Source organism: Portunus trituberculatus, chromosome 26 (genome assembly GCF_017591435.1).
Source record: "Portunus trituberculatus isolate SZX2019 chromosome 26, ASM1759143v1, whole genome shotgun sequence".
Classification (NCBI taxonomy): domain Eukaryota; kingdom Metazoa; phylum Arthropoda; class Malacostraca; order Decapoda; family Portunidae; genus Portunus; species Portunus trituberculatus.
Window position 1 is genome coordinate 4,108,505 of NC_059280.1, and position 14,913 is coordinate 4,123,417.

The window sequence follows — 14,913 nt, forward strand, 5'->3', positions numbered from 1 at the left end:
TGTGGAGCAGAAAACACCAAACACCACCATGCAGTTGTTTTCCGAGGCCTGGTAGATAATTAGTGTTTTGAGTCTAAAGATTGTGTTTTGGTGTTTGTGGTGTTCTTGTGGTGTATGTAGCCCTGAAACACCAAACAACACCATGCAGCTGTTTTCCAAGGCCAGACAGACCATTAGTGGGGAGTGTTTTGGGGGTTAAGATTGTGTTTTGGTGTTATTGTGGCATTTGTGGTGTTTTTGTGGTGTTGATGTAGTCCTAGAAACATATGTGGGTTTTAAGATTGCATTTTGGTGTTTCTGATGTTTTTGTGGTGTTTATGTAGCCCTGGAAACACCAAGCACCACCATGCAGGTTCACACTATTCATGGTTTCACACACAAGATAATTTTATGTGGTTTGTGTTTTTTTAGGGTGTTTTGGTGGTGTTGCTGGTGTTTTTGTGGTGTTTGTGTGGTGTTGGTGTGTTTTTGTGGTGTTGATGTGGTGTTTTTGTGGTATTAATGTGGTGTTGATGTGTTTTTGTGGTGTTGATGTGGTGTTGATGTGTTTTTGTGTTGTTGATGTGTTTATGTGGTGTTGATGTGGTGTTGGTTGGTGTTTTCCTGGTGAGACTTGTAGTAAATTGATTGATGTGCTGCAAATTACATTTTTTATTGTTTTTGTTTATCTATACAGCGACGGATAACCTCTCTCTCTCTCTCTCTCTCTCTCTCTCTCTCTCTCTCTCTCTCTCTCTCTCTCTCTCTCTCTCTCTCTCTCTCTCTCAGAAACCCCTCACATCCCCGCCCAGCCAGTCATTGAGCTGGTGTTGAAGGTTCTAAGCAAGCGAGAGCCTTACTTACTGGAGAACTTTGCTAAGGAGTTTCTGCTGATGAGTGTCAAGTTTGTGTTGCGTTTCCCTCACTTCTATGCCCAGATGACCACTGCTAACTGGAAGGGTGAGTATGTGTGTGCGTATGTATTTACCTAGTTGTAGTTTTACAGGGCCTGGGCTTTACACCAGGGTTGGCAATGATTAAATCAAATTGATTTAATCAAATGATTAAATCATTGATTTTTTTACTAAAAAAAATCATGATTTTTTTTATTTTTTTGATTTTTTTGATTTTTTACTAAAAAGTATTCCATAAGTTAAATGATGTGCTCCAAGGATGGTAAAGTAAAACAACCTATTCATGTGCAATTATTCATTTATTCCCTTCATGGTATATACCAGTAAATAAATAAATAAATTAAATAAAAAATAACACCTTTTGCAGGTGACAACATTAACCTTTTGAATCTCACTTTGTATGTCTCTGGTAAAGCAAGGAAAGCAACAGGACTTGAACAAGCATATACTGTAGATGCCACTGAGCTGGTAATCTCAGAAAAGCAACCTGCAGAGGCACTGACTGTGACTGACCAACTGGTGGAAAATACATGTACTGTACTGAGCTTAGTGAGTTCTCTTGCTCTAATGTTGCCAACTTGCCATATGTTTTTTACTAGGTAAAATCAGCCTCCTTTAGTCTTTACTAACTTGGGATTCAATGTATCATAATAATAACCAAGGTTAGCAACCAAACAGTAACAGAATAAAAGTAGATATTCTTCTGTGTGGTAATAATATAAAATGCTGTCATGAAAATAACTTCAGGCAACTCTGTCTGTCCTAAACCTGGTCCTGTACCAACTACAAACAAGTATTGAACACGTATGTATCAAGATCCTTGACTGTGCTCACACTTACACGCCCTAAACTCAAACTTAAAGTAACCTATGGAGATTTTCAAATCACTCAGTAGGATATATATATATATATATATATATATATATATATATATATATATTTTTTTTTTTTTTTTTTTAAATCAAAAAAATCAAATAAATCAAATAAATAAAAAAAATCAATGATTTTTTTATTTTTTTGATTTTTTTAAAAAAATTAAAAAAAATCACCAACCCTGCTTTACACTGGTGTGGCCCTGTCTCCATGTCTACACTTATCCAATTTTTCTTTAAAGCTCTGCACACTCGTTGGTGACACCACTTCCTCACTCAAACTGTTCCAAGTCTCAACACATCTTTGCGGGAAACTATATTTTTTAACATCTCTCAGACATCTTACCTTTCTCAGTTTCTTACTGTGCGATCTTGTGCTTCTAATGTCATATTCTTCTCTCAGGATTAGTGTGTATTTACCTAATTGTATTTTTACCTAATTGTAACATACGGGAAAAGAGCTATGCTCGTGTTGTCCCGTCTCCATATCTATTAATGTCCAGCTTTTTCTTAAAATCATGAATATTCCTTGCGTTGACCACTTCCACGTCTAAACTATTCCATGCTTCCACCCTTCTATGAGGGAAGCTATATTTTTCACATCTCTCCTATAAGTGGCCATTTTAGTTTTTCCCATGCCCTCTCGACATTCTTCCATTCCACATACACAGATCTTCCCTATCCATTTTTCCATGCCAATCATCACTCTGTATATTGCTATCAGGTCTCCCCTTTCTCTTCTGTTTTCCAGGGTTGGAAGTTGCATTCTTTTCAGTCTGTCTTCATAAGTCAAATCTCTTAAGTCAGGCACCATTTTCGTTGCAGCCCTCTGTACTTTCTCTAGTTTCCTTATGTGTTTCTTTAAGTTCGGAGCCCACTGTATTGTTGCATATTCAAGCCTCGGTCTTATCATTGCAGTAATTATTTTCTTCATCATTTCTTCATCTAGATATCTGACGCCACTCTTATGTTCCTCAATAAGTTCAATACTTCTCCAATTATTTTGTTTATATGTCTCTCTGGCGATAGGTCATTGGTAATTGTCACCCCAAGGTCTTTTTCTTCATGACTGGTTTTATGTCTTCATTTCCTATCTTGTACATACTCCTGATTCTTCTTTCACTCTTGCCAAACTCTATTTTCTTGCATTTTGTCGTGTTGAACTCCATTTGCCATGTACAGCTCCATTTCCATATTCTGTCCAAGTCTTCCTGGAGTAGTTCGCAATCTTTGTCACATCTCACTTTTCGTAACAATTTTGCATCGTCTGCAAATAGGCTCACATAACTGGACACCCCATCCACCATGTCATTTATGTAGACTGCGAACATTACTGGTGCCAACACTGATCCCTGTGGAACTCCACTCTCCACCAATCCCCATTCTGATGGTCTGTCCTTAATTATTGTTCTCATTTCTCTTCCTACCAAAAGTCTTCCATCCATTTTAGTAAACTGCCATGCACTCCTCCTACCATTTCAAGTTTCCAGATCAGTCTCTGGTGTGGTACCTTATCAAAGGCCTTTTTTAAATCCAGATATATTCCATCAGCCCAACCATCTCTTTCCTGTATTACATCTATCACCCTCGAATAGTAACATATCAGGTTTGTCGTGCATGAACGCCCTTTCCTAAAACCAAATTGACACTCACAAAGTATGTCATTTTCTCCAAGAAGTCTGTCCATCTAGTCTTCACCACCCTCTCACACATCTTAGCTACCACACTTGTAAGTGACACTGGTCTATAGTTCAATGGGTCTCTCTTGTTACCTGATTTATAGATTGGGACAATGTTAGCTCTTTTCCAGTCTTGGGGCACTACGCCTTCCCTTAATGAGGCATCAATTACTTCACAAACTTTTTCTGCCAATTGCTCCTGCATTCTCTTAAAATCCATCCTGATACCCCATCAGGTCCCACAGCTTTTCTCACTTCTAAACTCCCCATCATGTTCTTGATCTCCTCCACCGTTACTTGAAACTCCTTCATAATCCCTTTCTGTTCCATTACCAGTGGTTTGTCAAAAGCAGTCTCCTTTGTGAATACCTTCCGAAAGCATCCATTCATAGCCTCTGCCATTTCCTGGGATCTTCACTGTATACTCCATTTACTTCTAAACTTTCAATACTTTCTCTATTTTTGATGTTGTTGTTCACATGTCTGTAAAAAAGCCTTGGTTGGTCTTTACATTTATCAATTATATCCTTTTCTTGTTTCTTTCTTTCTTCTCTTCTAATCAACACATATTCATTTCTTGCTCTTTTGTAACTTTCCCACTGCTTAATCCGTCTTTTCCTTCTCCACCTCTTCCATGCATCCTCTTTTCTTGTTCTAGCCTTTTCACATCTATCGTTAAACCAGTCCTGCTTTCCAACTTCTCTATGTTGTCTTATTGGTACAAATTTTTCTCACCTTCTTTGTATATTTTTATAAATTCCTTCCACTTTTCATTTGCTCCTTAGCACTCTTGAATTTCATCCAATTTGTCTCTTGAAAGAATTTCTTTAGGTTTCCAAAATCTGTCTTGGCATAATTCCATCTTCCCACTTTATATTCTTCATTTCTTCTAGATTTCTCTTCGTCTATCACCTTGAACTCCAAAACTGCATGATCACTCTTTGCTAAAGGGCACTCCACCCTCATCTCCTCAATGACCATTGGCTCTGTACTAAAGACCAAGTCCAGTCTTGACGATGCTCCCTCTCCTCCAAACCTAGTATCTTCTTTGACCCACTGAGTTAACACATTTTCCATTGCCAGTGTCAATAGTGTATTTCCCATGTTGTCTCTGATCCTTCCATTGACCAGTCCTCCCAACACACCTCTTTACAATTAAAATCTCCCATCATTATAGTTCGTTCACAGCCACCCAACATTTCTTCCAGACATGTTCCTGTATCACTTATCATTTCTTCATATTCCTGTACTGACCATGCATTTGTCTTAGGTGGTACGTACACCACTATGTAGTGCCTCTTTTTTCCTTCATTAGTTTCTGCTCTGATCTTTAGCACTTCTGCCTTTCCCATACCTTTTTCACTTGATCCACCTTTATATCTTTTTTAACCAGCAACATCACTCCTCCTCCCATCTTACCTACTCTATTTCTTTTCCAAACGTTATATTTCCCTTCTCCAACCTTCATCAGGTCTTCTCCCTCTCTCAGTTTTGTTTCAGTAAGACCCACAATATCTGGGTTCTTGTCCCTCAAGTAATCGTTGAGTTCTAAAATCCCGATATCACTCCATTTATGTTGGAATACATTACATTTCGCTCATATGTAAGTTTCTTTAGTCCTTTCTTGCTGTACTTTTCTGGGTTATGAACCACTTCCTCAGTCTCATATCCAAGATTCTCCAGAAAAACTCTTTCTTCTCTTCTTCTGTCCTCTCTTCATTTTTTTCAAAGCCTCCTTTCTCAACTCATTTAACATTTCTCTTTCCTTTTCACCGAGATCTCTTCTCAACCAAATCTTCCTTGTTGTTTCCTGCTGGGCTAGCCTCCATGACTTCTCCACCAATTCATCTACATCCTTTTGTGACTTAAGTTTGATTCTTATTGGCCTCATACCTTCTCTTGTGAACTTTCCAATTCTATGGAAGTCCTCTATTTCTTGTACTAGGTCTTTTCCTCCTCTTGCACCACATTAATGATATTATTTATCACCTTTTTATGTTTTCTCTCTCTCCATTTTACTCGGTGTCTTATCCTCCTCCACACCAAATATCACCACACATCTCTTTTTGTCTACAGTTTCCCTCACCAATGTCTCATTTGACTTAATAACCTTCACCACTTTCTCAGCTATCTTCTCTTCTATGATCTGTTGATCTATAATTTCAGCAAGGCCCAAAGTTTTCTCCCCTGACTCTTTGATTTCCTTTTCCAGACGTATGGGAGAGGAGGGAGGAAGGGAGAACGAGGGAGAGAGAGAGAAAGATTGAAGAAAAAAAGATTCATCTCACCTAATGTAATCTAACCTAGTTTTTACCTCCTAACCTCACCTCACCTAACCTAATGTAACCTCACCTAACCTCACCTCACCTAACCTAACCTACCCACAGACCTGCTAAAAATCTGCGTTTGGCTTTACGAGAAGAACATGAAGAACGTGGATCCCCTGAAGGTGTTTGAGGTGATGAGCGGTGTTGTGCAGCGTTGCCAAAGTCGCGTGGTGCCTCACAGGGGGCCCAACACCGCCCTGGACATTCTGCGGAGCCTGCCAGCCTTCCTGCGCAGGGTTCTTCTGTCACAGCGAGTCGCACAGCACTTCAATATGTGGCCCACCTTGCTACACCTACTGCTGGCCTTTGTGTCTGCTGTAAGTGTGTGGGTAGTTACCTAGTTGTAAATATGCAAGCTCTCTCTCTCTCTCTCTCTCTCTCTCTCTCTCTCTCTCTCTCTCTCTCTCTCTCTCTCTCTCTCTCTCTCTCTCTCTCTCTCTCTCTCTCTCTCTCTCTCTCTCTCTCTCTCTCTCTCTCCTACAATTATTTACATTTCTACACTTTTATTTTATTTATCTCCCTTTCTCTATACTTTACCACATTATTTTCTCCACTTATCTCTCTCTCTCTACTCTACAATTATTTATAAACCCACATTTTTATTTTATTCATCTCTCTCTTATATTTGTCGCTGGTCAGATGGCGTGTGAGTGGCGGCGGGTGGTGTGTGCGTTGGGTGAAGACACCTTTGACGTGGTGCTCAAGATGTGGGACAAGCGACCTTCTCCCCACCACACAAACTGGCTGCAATACATGACTCTCCTGGTGGCCATACACAACCCACAGAAAGGTATTGGTGGCCTGTAGTGTGTCTTGTGCCTGGTGTGTCTGTACAGTCTGTCTATTCTTAAATGGGTCCTGGGTCTGAGTCTGAAGGTGTCCCAGGGAATGCATGGTTGTCAGATCTTGAGGCAAACTGTGAGCTGTCCTTGTGATAAGTGCATTGATCAACAGAGAAGTATTATTCACATCAAATCAGTTACGTTATAAAGAAGCCACAATGTGTTTGAAATCCAGGAGTCATTTTATACAGTACACAGACTTGCTTTCTGGTGTCTGTACAAGGTGTGTCTGGGGGTGTACGGAGGGGTAGCACCTTTGTAAGAGGATGGGTGCCCCGGCATGTCACGGGAGATCTGATTACCTTGGTCCCCACGTACACCACAGCTCGAACGCATGGCTCCCAGTAGCTGCTTTTGGGCACAGCAGCAGCCACACCCCGGGCAACGGCGTCGCTCAGCTGGCTAAACTGCGTTCAGGTACTCGCCTGGAGAATTCCAGGCGAGGAATTGGAGGCTGCATGTCTCCTTCTCCTGTGCATCCTCCAGTCATGGGTTAAATGACAGTCTGGGATGGCCACAGTCTTCCACTGTGGGCTCTCCAGCAGTGCCGGGGGGGAGGCGTTTTTCAGGGTGGTGCTTCTGGTTTACCAGTAAGTTCCGGCTACCTCCTGCAGCCATCCTCAGCTGCTGGTCGTCCTGGCACCCGTCATGCCACCAGCACCAGTTGAGGGTGGTCAAGAGTGTGGTATTGAGGAATGCGCACCCTCTCTGTCACCTAAATCCTTTCATTGCGCAGGTTCTCTTTCTTCTCCCCGAGAAGGAGAGACGTCGTCATTGTTAGCGATGGACAACCATAAGCAAGTAAGCAAGCAAGGTGTGGCAGAGAAGTCCCAGGATTGATGTCACAAAAGATTTATTCCAAGACCAAACTTCACACTGAGAGTTTTTCCCTTCAAAGTAATCCTCCTTGAAGTAATGCACTTTCCCATCCTAGAAGAATTTTGCCAGGATCCTCCACAGTTCTATGGTCTTCTTGTTGTCCACGTCTTCAAAACTGGTCCCCTTATAGTGTGTTTGTTGTGCATGTGTGCCTCTAGTGACTGGATTCTGTATGTACAAGGTGTGTCTGAAGTCCCTGGATTGATGTCAGAAAAGATTTATTTCAAACCCAAACTTCACACTAAGAGTTTCTCCCTTCAGAGTAATCTCCTTGAAGTCTAATGCACTTTCTCATCCTTCAGTGTCACGTTTGCATGCACTCCTGGAAGGGTTTTTCCAGGATCCTCTGCAGTTTTATCTTCACAGCCTTTTTTTTTTGGATGTCCACGCCCTCAAAACTGGCCTCCTTGTAGTGTGTCTGCCTTGCCTGGTGTGCATCTAGTGACTGGATTCCTGCCTTCTGTCTGTACAAGGTGTGTCGGAAAGGTCCCAGGATTGATGTCTCACGAGATGTATTTCAAACCCAGACTTCACACTAAGAGTTTCTCCCTTCAGAGTAATCTTCCTGAAGTCTAATGCACTTTCCCATCCTTCAGTGTCACGTTTGCATGCACTCCTAGAAGGGTTTTTCCAGGATCCTCTGCAATTCTATCATCACAACCTATTTTGATGTCATCCACGTCTTCAAAACTGGTCCCCTTGATGCCCCTCTTGAGCATGGGGGAAGAGGAAAAGTCACTTGGAGGGAGGTTGTTCCAGCACTGCAATGTTCTCAGCCAGAAATTGTGAGATGCTCTGGGCATTGTGAGTAGGTGTGTTGTTGTGGTGAAGCAGCCATTAGTTGTCCTGCCACAGCTCTCGCCTCTTCTCACGCTCTGAATGAAGCAAACGCTGCTATGTCTCTTTATTGACATGTTGGGTGATTGTCTGTCCCTGTGGCAAAAACTTAAAGTGTGTGTGTGTGTTTTATATAATGGCCAATAGTGCCAGTAGGTCTATTTGGAGAATATTGGAAGTGCTGTTCAGTTTCCACCCATTAGTGGCACAGGCAATTTTATTTATATTGGTACCCATATTAGGGCCCATATCACCACCCAAGTGCATCTTTAGTGTAACCACCTAGAGCCTGGGTATCATGGTGACATGTAGCTAACTTTAAACCACTCCGCAAATGGCAAAGTTTCAAGATGGTATGTGGTGGGATTTGAACCAACACGTGGACATCTGCCCGATCCCACCACCACCACCTTGTCCACTACACCACCACCTCACATCGTTTGTGACACCAATTACGGAACTTTTCTGACACACCTGGTATCACTTCTGGCGCCTTCCTCACAGCTTTTCACAGCCTCAAGTTGGAGTTGTTTTGGTTCTCAAGAGTGTTTTTGTGGTTTTAGTGATGGATTTACAATGTTTCTGCTCCTGGGAACCTCCACTATTTTCCAGAGGGTCTCTCAAGTGTGTATTTGTGGTTGTAGTGACAGATTTACTATGTTTCTTCTCCTGGGAACCTCCACTACTTTTTTGAGGGTCTAATTGGAGTTGTATTGGTACTGGCCATGGAAACTCTCTTATGTCACTTTAGCTAGAGCCATTGGAAAGTAGTGGAGGTTCTCAAGAGTGTTTCTCCTGTTAATAATGTAATATTTGTGTTAATCTGTCACTGGAACTATAAAGACACCCTTTAAAACCTGTGTGTCACTTCAACTATAGCCTTTTAAAGAGTGTTTCTCCTGTTAATAATGTAGAAATGGTGTTAATCTGTCACCAACACCATAAAAACACTCTTAAAAACTCTAGCAACTTTTAATAAGACCATTGAAACACATGGATACACAAAAGTAAACCAAGCTAACCTTACCTAATGTAACCTAACACAACCCACAGACGGTGAGGTTCAGGAGACCAGCCATTACAGTGCGGACAGAGCCAGGTGGGACCGATGCCTGCGCCACCTGTACCAGCTGCTGCATGACCACCTGGCTTCTAGTGGTGGTAAAGACTTGCGGGACCTCACCGAACCACTGCTCAACCTGACTGCTCGTGTCTCCCTGCAGGTGTGTGTGTGTGTGTGTGTGTGTGTGTGTGTGTGTGTGTGTGTGTGTGTGTGTGTGTGTGTAAAACCTAACCTAACCCAACCTTCTTTTTTATTATTATTTATTTTTTTATTCTGTTTAAAATGTTCCTCTCATTGTATGTAAGTTGGTGTGTGTGTGTGTGTGTGTGTGTGTGTGTGTGTGTGTGTGTGTGTGTGTGTGTGTGTGTGCTTTTGTAGGAGGAGAAAGCTTGCCAAGGCTTCAAAAAAAATATAAGAAATTCCACTTAGTTGTGTGCGTGTGTGTTTGCGTGCGTGTGTTTGCATATGTTTGTTTTTATCTTCAATGATTTAGAATGCGACAATAATTTCAGTTTAATTTGCTAACTTCTTTTTTCTTTGCTTTCTTCACACACACACACACACACACACACACACACACACACACACACACACACACACACACACAGGTATTCTCTGGGTGTGAAGCGACAGGGTTCGTTGATGTGACACAGCTCACCGCCACAGCAAGCTCCAGCAAGCGACGCAAGATTGAGGTTGGCTTGACGCCCCTCACTGAACTGCTGAAGAAGGAAGGAACCGGCACACACACTCTGCCGTGGTGTGTGTTTGCTGTTTGCTCCTCCTGGTGTTCCTTAGTGTGGTGTGTGTGTGTGTGGTGGAGGAGGAGGAGGAGGAAGAGGAGGAATGAAAAGGAGGAGATAAGGAAAAGATGAGAGAGAGAGAGAGAGAGGTGTGTGTGTGTGTGTGTGAATTAGTGTTTTGCAGTTGAGGTAAAAGAGCCTAGTGTTTTAAAATGTTGCCTACTACTACTGCTACTGCTACTGCTACTGCTACTGCTACTGCTACTACTAACCCTTATGCTGTTATCAATTTACAAATCACACTAACAGACATTTCTATGTATTAAACCATCTTCCTAACCTTAACCTAACCTCACCTCACCTCACCTAACCTAATTTATTCTCTGTATCAATTTTTTCACTATTATTAACCAGTGTGCAGTTTTTATTGATATATTTTACTAGTTGACTATACTCTCTCTCTCTCTCTCTCTCTCTCTCTCTCTCTCTCTCTCTCTCTCTCTCTCTCTCTCTCTCTTTCTCTTTCTCTCCCCCACCCTGATCCTCTCCCTCTCTCAGGTACAAATTGCTGCTAACTCTTCTGACCAACCACTGCAAGTTCTTCACATCTGCACGCTGCCAGGAGCTACTACAGGCCCTGAAGCAAGTGTTGGCTGGCTGCAGTGACAGAGTGGTCCAGGATGCTGTCATGAGGTAGGCTGTCACTGAGGTTGTGGTAGTGGTTGTGGTTTGTTTATATGGAATAGGGAAAGCTGGTTAAGGGGAACACAATATTAAAAAAAAGGCCTACTTGATTGCCTGTTCCCTAAAAGATTGAGAGAGTTTGCCAAAAATCTGGGATAAATGTCTTGAAACCTGGTGGTGGTGGTGGTGGTGGTGGTGGTGGTGGTGGATTGATTATAATAGACAATGTTTTTATTTTAGTTTGAAAAGGAGGAGGAGGAAAGGTGGATGGGTAAAAATGGAGGAGGAAAAAAGGATGAATAATAATGGAGGAGGAGGAGGAGGAGGAGGAAAATAGGATGATTAAAAAAATGAAGAGGAAGAGGAGAATAAGGACGAGGAAGAGGGGAAGGAAAGGAGGGATAAAAAAGAGAGGAGGAGGATTTGAAGGGTGAAAGAAGGAAGAGAAAGATGAAAGAGAAGATACTTTAGTTTGAAAAGGAGGAGGAGGAAAGGAAGATGAATTAGGAGGAGGAGGAGGTGGAAAGAAATTTAGCTCTATAAATATCTAACCTAACCTAAAGTAACCTAACCTGACCTCTATATTGATTCTATTTTACTCTTTTATTAATGAATGTAGTTTTTATTGCATTTATTCTATCTACCTAACCTAACCTAACCTAACCTTACCTAACCTTACCTTACCTTACCTAACCTAACCTAACCTAACCTAATCTAACTTTACCTAACCTAACCTAACCTAACCTAATCTAATCTAATCTCTATATATTTACTTTAATATGGAGAAAGCCACTCTCTCTCTCTCTCTCTCTCTCTCTCTCTCTCTCTCTCTCTCTCTCTCTCTCTCTCTCTCAAATCTTATCAATATTTTTTCTTTTCTTTTTCTGTCTTTTCTTTCTTTTTTGTCTTTCTTTCTTTCTTTCCTTCCTTCCTTCCTTCCTTCCTTCCTTCCTTCCTTCCTTCCTTCCTTCCTTCCTTCCTTCCTTCCTTCCTTCCTTCCTTCCTCCTCCCTCCCTCCCTCCCTCCCTCCCTCCCTCCCTCCCTCCCTCCCTTAACACACCAAAAAATAAGTCAATACAAAAAACACTAATCTCTCTCTCTCTCTCTCTCTCTCTCTCTCTCTCTCTCTCTCTCTCTCTCTCTCTCTCTCTCTCTCTCTCTCTCTCTGCAGGTGCCTGAGTGTCCTGGCAGTACAGCACAGCAAGGCTACAGCAATGTCGAGGAGAGAGGGAGAGGGAGAGGGAGAGAGAGAGGGAGACAACTTATGGATGTCTGTGTGGGACCTGACGCTAAGGTGAGAGAGAGAGAGAGAGAGAGAACCTTATAGAAAATTGAAAAAAATAGATAAATAACTTTCGTCCTTAACTAAATAAATGAAAAGGAAACGGAAATGATAAAAAGAAGAAAAAATATGTAACTAAATAAATATCTTTCCAACACACACACACACACACACACACACACACACACACACACACACACACACACACACACACACACACACACACACACACACAGGATTGTCAGCGGTAGACGAGGCAATTCCTTAGGCCTAAATCTGATGGGGACTCTAATTTGGACGGGTCTATGTACCCCCAATGCTGCCTCCTTCAAGCTCTTCCATAAGGTTGGTGGTGGTGGTGGTAGTAGTAGTAGTAGTAGTAGTAGTAGTAGTAGTAGTAGTAGTAATGTGTAGGTAAGTCTTTGCTTTTCTATTAGGGAACCAGCATTCGAGTGAGCCTTTTTTTTTTTTTTTTTATATATATATTTTGTTGCCCTTGTCTGGCTTCCCCTCTTGCATAAAAATGAATAAATGAATATAATAAATAAAAGAAAGAAAAAATTTGGTTGCCTTTGGGTTTTTTGAAGTCTGAATTTTGTTTGACTTCTGATGGTAAAATGTATTGAACTTTTCATTTGAAGTCTGAATTGTTCTAAGTCTGAGGTTCCACTGTGCTAATTTCCTTTTTTCTACATTGCTATTATTATTATTATTATTATTATTATTATTATTATTATTATTATTATTATTATTTTTATTGTTATTATTATTCCACTTAATCTCTCTCTCTCTCTCTCTCTCTCCGGCAGAACTACCTCTGTGTGAGTGAGGAGGCTCTGTGGGCTTTGCTGGGACTGCTCACCACTGTACCACTCCCCACACACTTCCAGGTAAGCAGGAGGAGGAGGAGGAGGAACGAGAGGAGGAGAAGTAGTAGTAGTAGAAGAAGAAGGAGGAGGAGAAGGAAGTGAAGAAGAACAGGAGGAGTAGGAAGAGGAAGAGGAGGAAGAGATGGGAAGAGGAGAAGAACGAGGAGGATGAGGAGAAGGAAGTGAAGAAGGAACAGGAGGAGGAAGAGGAAGAGGAGGAGGAGAAGAAGGTGGAGGAGGAAGAGGAGGAGGAAGAGGAGGAGTAAATGGAAAGAGGAGAAGAAGGAAGTGGAGGAGAAGGAAGTGAAGAAATAACAGGAGGAAGAGGAAGAGGAAGGAGGAGGAGGAGGAAGAGGAAAAGGAGGAGGAGATGGAAAGAGGAGAAGAACGAGAAGGAAGAAAAGAAATAACAGGAGGAGGAGGAAGAGGAGGAGAAGAAGGAGGAAGAAGAGTAGAAGGAATATTCAAGACAAAATCAATAAATATTTTGTTTTCATCTAAATACTGCCAGATACATTAGGTTAGGTCAGGCTAGGTTAGATAATAGTTAGATTAGATTTTAGATTTAGGATAGATTGGGTTAGGTTAGGTTAGGTTCGGCAAGATTAACTTAGGATAGGTTAAATTAGGTTTGATTGCACAGAGAGTAGATTTAGTTAGGTTAGGTTAAGTTAGGTCAGGTTTGGCTAGGTTAGGTTAGGTTAGGTTTAAATTGGGAGTTAAGTTATATACAGGTCACATTGTACAGATTAGGGTAGATTGGGTTAAATTTAATTACGTTAGTGTAGGATGTGTTTGGTTAAATTGAAATAAATCTAGATAAATTAAGTTAGATTAGGCGAGATTGAGTTAGAATAGGTTAGCTCAGGTTGGGTTAGATTAGACAAGGTTAAGTTAAAATTGGTTAGGTTAGGGTTAGGTTAGGTTAGACAAAAATAGGATTGGTTAGGTGAGGTTTGTTTATGGCAGGGATTTCAACTTGTCAATTAAAGTTTTTATATTTAACGCCTGCTTTATTTATTGATTTATTTGATTAATGTTGTCTCTAGCCATCCTTCCTCTCTAACATGAATGAAAGATACAAAGAAGAAGTAGAAAGGAGAATAGAAATAAATTAACTGTATTGTACGAAGTTACCTTGGTGATCAGACGACTTGGGGTGACAGAAGAGATTTAGAGAGAAGTAGATGTGTATTCCCAGTGCAGTGAAGTATTTTGATATGTAAACTCTCTCTCTCTCTCTCTCTCTCTCTCTCTCTCTCTCTCTCTCTCTCTCTCTCTCTCTCTCTCTCTCTCTCTCTCCAGAATGAGCCAGCTTGGTTGCAGAAAATAGAAGACAAGGAACCAAGGGAGAGATTAATTTTGTTTGCCTTGTCTACCCCAGAGGAAGGTAAGTCTCTCTCTCTCTCTCTCTCTCTCTCTCTCTCTCTCTCTCTCTCTCTCTCTCTCTCTCTCTCTCTCTCTCTCTCTCTCTCTCTCTCTCTCTCTCTCTCTGCTATTGTTTCTCTTGTTCTTTTCTTTCTTTCTATCTTTATTTATTATTTGAGTGTGTGTGTGTGTGTGTGTGTGTGTGTGTGTGTGTGTGTGTGTGTGTGTGTGTGTGTGTGTGTGTGTGTGTGTATTTACCTAGTTGTAGTTTTCCAGGGCCTGGGCTTTACGCTGGTGTGGCCCCGTCTCCATATCTACACTTATCCAATTTTTCTTTAAAGCTGTGCACACTTGTTGGTGACACCACTTCCTCACTCAAACTGTTCCAAGTCTCAACACATCTTTGCGGGAAACTATATTTTTTAACATCTCTCAGACATCTTCCCTTTTTCAGCTTTTTACTATGGAATCTTGTGCTTCAAATGTCATATTCTTCTCTCAGGATCAGTTTCTCATTATCCACTTGGTCCATTCTGTTGATCAATTTATAAACTTGTATGAGATCCCCTCTCTCC

General features: G+C 41.4%; 1 protein-coding gene across 1 annotated transcript in view; it reads left to right on the plus strand.

Annotated features, from left to right (window-relative positions):
• LOC123509273 (serine-protein kinase ATM-like) overlaps window positions 1-14,913 on the plus strand; it is a 70,740-nt gene that overhangs the window by 8,246 nt on the left and 47,581 nt on the right. The window contains 10 exon segments of the mRNA XM_045263472.1: window positions 769-939; window positions 5,832-6,088; window positions 6,411-6,561; window positions 9,383-9,552; window positions 10,001-10,152; window positions 10,694-10,828; window positions 11,991-12,113; window positions 12,338-12,446; window positions 12,911-12,991; window positions 14,276-14,360. Coding sequence (XP_045119407.1) covers window positions 769-939; window positions 5,832-6,088; window positions 6,411-6,561; window positions 9,383-9,552; window positions 10,001-10,152; window positions 10,694-10,828; window positions 11,991-12,113; window positions 12,338-12,446; window positions 12,911-12,991; window positions 14,276-14,360 — 1,434 coding nt within the window.